At 33.8% G+C, this 5,201-nt stretch overlaps 1 protein-coding gene across 2 annotated transcripts; it reads right to left on the reverse strand.

Moving 5' to 3' along the window:
• Window positions 1-428: 428 nt before the first annotated feature.
• LOC120207191 lies at window positions 429-3,459 on the reverse strand. Of its 2 annotated transcripts, XM_039206709.1 has the most exons (9): window positions 3,432-3,459; window positions 3,066-3,221; window positions 2,836-2,941; window positions 2,455-2,637; window positions 2,010-2,169; window positions 1,403-1,593; window positions 1,052-1,141; window positions 732-805; window positions 429-644 (listed from the first exon to the last, which is right to left on the reverse strand). In XM_039206709.1, the coding sequence occupies exons 1-8, from the start codon at window positions 3,444-3,446 to the stop codon at window positions 738-740; spliced, it is 969 nt and encodes a 322-aa protein (XP_039062640.1). In that variant the 5' UTR covers window positions 3,447-3,459; the 3' UTR covers window positions 429-644; window positions 732-737. The 2 variants fall into 2 exon arrangements, with proteins under 2 accessions (XP_039062640.1, XP_039062639.1); XM_039206708.1 differs by having other exon boundaries at window positions 429-805.
• Between the last annotated feature and the right edge of the window lie 1,742 nt (window positions 3,460-5,201).

The following is a 5,201-nucleotide window of genomic DNA, read 5'->3' on the forward strand; positions in this document are numbered from 1 at the left end:
CTCTTCAATTGAAGAGCAGGGGATTCGAGCTTGGCCACCCATTGTAATGGTGGGAGCACTCAACCGACGAGGCAAGCGCCTTTCTTTGGCCTATAAAAAATTGTATAAAAGTAAAAGGACTAAATAATTGAGTGGTCAATGATATAATTTACCCTAGACTAAACGCTCATCAACTATTTTTTTTAAAAAAAATTGTAGCATTTTATATTATTGACTTTAAACTTCTGGACAAATTTCCCATGACCTCGTCAATTGCACTAGAAAGTTTGAATTTAATAGATGAAAACGTTGTACGTCGTAAGTTCAACATTTAAAGCATGCCCATTAAGTAGCACGCCGGAAACAAATGTCCAACCTTTAGTTGAAAATAGGGTTTGCTCTTATAATAAGATTTTGTAATATTCGATCTGAATGAGTCGACCAATATATATGATACGTGAAGATTATTATTGGAATTTGGAAAAGATGGCAACGCAAAAGAAAAGACAACAAACAAACGGTCCCTCAGATTCTCCAAATAACAATGAAGTCTCGTATCCATCATCGAGAGAGCTTGGCTTGCCTTCCTGTTTTGCTAATTGCTATTTGGTTGATGAAGCTAAAATTACACTACTGAGATGCTGGGATTTGTTAACAAGATGCCCCTTACGAATATACGTCAAATGCCTGCCCTTATTGATCTAACTCTAACCTATCCTAACAACTTGAAGAAGATAAGCTACAACACTCACCTTGGCCTAGGATTTTTCTTCATCATATGGGGAGCACAGCTGCACGGGGACGGAATCGACAAAAAATTCCTCCACTGAAACAAGTTTATAAGATCTATCAGTTCATGGTCGAACAGAGTATGTTTCGGGAGGTAAATGAGAACGACCTAAGTATTTCAAAATGTCAAGTTGGTAAAATCGTATTCGTTTGAAGGTTCGATTTTCCCATCACTTAATAGATAGAATTGATATCAAAATGTTTCCAACTATCTAAGCTACATCAACATCCTCTAACAATGCAAATAGACATCAAGATAAGCATTATTATGCAGCCTCATTACCTATATCCTCTTGCTCTGAAGAATCAAGCAACATTTCCGAATCAGAAGGAAGAAAAGGAGAACCGGGGTAGTTTCCAAGGGCTCCTAAATCTGTGACAATTCCGAGGGCCAAATTTTTATGAGAACAAGCTTAATAAAGAAAAAGAACAGTAAAGTAACAAACATGCTAAGTTCCTTGAGCGATTGTTTCAATGACCATACCGAAGAAATTCACATATTATTAAAAAGCAAATATTAAAGCACGAGTATTCAGATGCATGTGTCTATGACATGGGGAGAGAGAAAGATGAAAAACATGACCTGAAAATCTTAATGGATATATTTGTGGTGGGTCTCATAGGCAAAACTTACCTCCCAAGTTCGACAAATCTGCTGTCAGATCTGTGAGACTGAAATTCCACTGAATCTGATCAAATGATCTAAGGGAATCTCTAGAATTCCCAGCTCCATTATCAGGTCCAGGCATCTCTGACATAGATGGCATGGCAGTTGTTGGAGGAAATGTGTGTATTGCATCACTAGCATTGTTGTCCATCACCATGCTAGAATAAGAGAAATTGTTACCGTTAGCTTAATTTTTGCGGAACAAAATACTTGATTAGAAATAAAAAAAATGAAGCAAGAAACAACACACAATGCAGAGTGAAACTAAAGATTTTGGGTTACAGTACAATTGGACAGAATTGGTGTAAAATAGTGATATAACCATAAGACAATCATGCATTTGTTACAAATTTGATCAAGTAGTTTCTGAACATTTCAACCAAAAATAAGGAGAAAGAAAACAGCACAAAGTTACATTGTAAGCAATCAAAATCATTAGGTAAGCTATATTCAAAGCAGTTAATTTATAGGATGAGATAATGAAAAATAAAGAAAAGCACCTTCACAAGTATGGGACAGAAAATATTTGCAAGTATAAAAGCCAATTAATAGTAGAAGATAGTTAAGTTCTCACTCATTCCCAGAATTCATCCGCATAGGTTGAAAATTGCTGGAAGCAGGGACTCCATCGACCATATGACAGCTTGATATACCCATGGAATCAATATGAGGTTGTCCTGTAACTGGAATCGGAGGTTGTTGCAGCACAGGGTATCCCATTGGTAAGTTGTTAACTGCACTGCAAAGAAGTTGTTGAATAATCATGATTGTAACATAAACATGCAGACCAAATAATCCCAAAGGAAAACTGTGATATGGTTTTCTTGCCCTATCTCTCTTACCAGTTTTTCTCTTATTCCATTTTAGGAAGTTTAACAAACAACAAAATAGACACCCTGTCAAGTGAAGATTACAAACCAATCTTTACAAGTAATTAAAACCCAGAGATCCTTTCCCTTATGTTGTCAACTAAATAGGCTTGAAATTGCATCCATAATTTCTATTGAGTCAGAACTTACCGGGAATGGGATGAATCCCATTTTGTATTGGGGCCAGAGGAACCTTTGGAGGCACAGGATATTTCATCAGATGATACTGATGCTCGAGCAAATGGTTGAATAAAATGATTTGCTTCTTTAACTTCAACCTTATATAATAGGCACTGAAAAAATCAGCATTTTCCTCTTCCAGCTTCTGCCACACTGAATAAACAATAACAGTGAAGAGACATATTCAACTGGTGGATTAGCTTTCACTAATTCAAAGATACCATTGTAGTAGATTGGGGTTATTTATTTAAGTTATACTTTATCAAATACACACAAGCAGTGCGTTTTATTGATAATTACAGGTAACATAAACGCATATGCAAACTAACAAAGAGATTTGAGTCAAGCTACCTAAAGTTGTAAATCCAGGGTCTATCCTCGCTCGATTAAGGAGGGTTTTGACAACCTCATCCCTAGTCATGTATAATTGTAAGCATCGTTCAATTAAATTCTGGACCTGGAACAATCAGCTTGCATAAATTAAGAATCTCAAACTATAAAATATATATAATATAAAAGTCCCTCCACCGAGAAAAATAGGATATAAATAAATGAAATATAAAAAGGAATCAATCTCTCACAAGCTCAATATCTTGGCGTGAAACTTTTCGGCTGTCATTGCTTGAAGCAGATAAAGAGCCAGAGTCTGCTACGGGGCCATCTGCTGTTTGGTTGTTTTGCTGTTCTGTTTTTGGTTCATGTGAAGCATGAGTTGAGGGTTTTGTATCTTGGGTGCTCTGCAACAAATAATATTTATCTTCAAGTTAGCATCAAGAAGAAACGGTAAGCAGATTCATGTACCAAATAGAAAGGCTGTGAAGTGGAAAAACTTTCTTTTCCATTTTACTTTGGGAGAACCGATGTACAACCTGTGGCAATGACAGATTAGCTGAGCCCAATAGATCAATTATTTACATATGGAATTACTTATTAAAAGAGAAAAGCACCTGTGAGTTCTTCATTCCGACTGAAAGCAACTGCATCTCTTGCTCAGCTTAAAAGCCAACTGCCTGCATCTCTTTGCTCAGCTTAGACACTCCCCACCTGAGGTCAAATAACTCATCAACATAAAAATGCTGGCATCTGAGTAAATAAATCACACCCAAACAGGGAAGAAATTTATGAACGTAAATCAAAAGGATGTGGGCCAAAATGCAATTTGAAAAGAACAGCCCTTGCTTAAATTATGAGCTTATGGCAGATCAAAACCAAAACTATGTACACAACAGAACAACAATATACCAGAAATAGCACTTGTTGTCTTTTACCTAAACAGAGAAATATTCCATGTTTAGCTATTTTCAAACTCCAAGTGATGTCCCAAATTTACATAAGTTTAGTCATTTTTTAAGTGCAAGCAACCGAGTTGATTAAGCCAATAATTATACTAGATAAGCATTAATTCCAAAATCCCAATAACAAATCCTACTGAGTACTACTTCTTCAAATTCAGAAAGTAAAATATCAACCGAAAGAACTAACCAGAGTTTCGCTACTTATACATCATTATTAAAAACTAAAGCACTTTGCTTCCACTTGATTCTTCTAGTGATTTTCATATGCAAATTATGAAACAAAAAGAACCAAGTTCGTATCAGACTTTCCCCTTGTAGCTAAAAACAGCAAGTAAAATACGGTCAAATTCAGTTAAAATAAAGCGAAAATTCTGGAAAACATTTATGACATTAAGATATAATAATAATAATCAAGCATATAATTAAGAAGCCATTCAAATATTCAGTTCAGTAGATCTTAAATAATGTACAATAAAATGTTACGGAATTTTCACCGCACGAAACAGTTACAAATCCAGAAGAGTCACTTAAACTGCAACTTCAAGGATTATTAAAAAGGAAGACTTTGGATTGAAGCTGAAATGCAAGAGCTTACGACTTGAGATATATTTACTGTAAACTAAGAGGAAGAAATGGAGAATTGGTTTTTGAACTTACGTAAAAGAATTAAGGCCGGAGCAGCGGTGAAGTTCGGGAGTCTTTTAGGGTTTATCATGATATTCACCCAAGTTCTGTGAGTGGGTTTTTATAATTTGATTTTCTGTTAATAATAAAAACACTTTAACCTTATTAGAGCTATATTAATTTGATATCGGTTGAATAAATTTTGAGTTTGATTTTTTGTTTATTTTTAAATTCTTATTAAAATATTTATATATATTAAAATTAAAATATGACACGAACCAATCTAAATTAATCAATATAATTAATAAAAAAAGAACAATTAAAATATTTATATATTAAAATTAGAATACGACACGAGTCGTTATATATTAATCAAGATAATCAACACTTTTTTCATTTATACTAAATTTTATATGATTTATAAATATAAATATTTCATTAATATTTTTTACTTAGTAGAAAAGTATTATATTTACAATATTAATATTAAGATTTTAACTCACACTTTGCTCGGTCTCTTCACTATAGGTACTCATGTGGTTAAAGTAAAACGTATCTTACACGTGCACTCGAACGTTAGGGTTGCTTTCATTTGAAGAAACGTTAATGTTGCGGTTCATACACTTGCGGCTTGCCAAATGGATTGTTCATTGATCTTCGTCTATTTGATTTGTTTCAGATACTTTAGATTATATTATGATTCTCTTTATTTCTGATTCAATAAATAATTGAATTTATCTACCTTCAAAATAAATATTTAAGTCTTTTTAAATTTAATATTTTTTTATAAAATACTTG

Source organism: Hibiscus syriacus, unplaced genomic scaffold, assembly GCF_006381635.1.
Source record: "Hibiscus syriacus cultivar Baekdansim isolate YM2019G1 unplaced genomic scaffold, ASM638163v2 tig00014370_pilon, whole genome shotgun sequence".
Taxonomy (NCBI): domain Eukaryota; kingdom Viridiplantae; phylum Streptophyta; class Magnoliopsida; order Malvales; family Malvaceae; genus Hibiscus; species Hibiscus syriacus.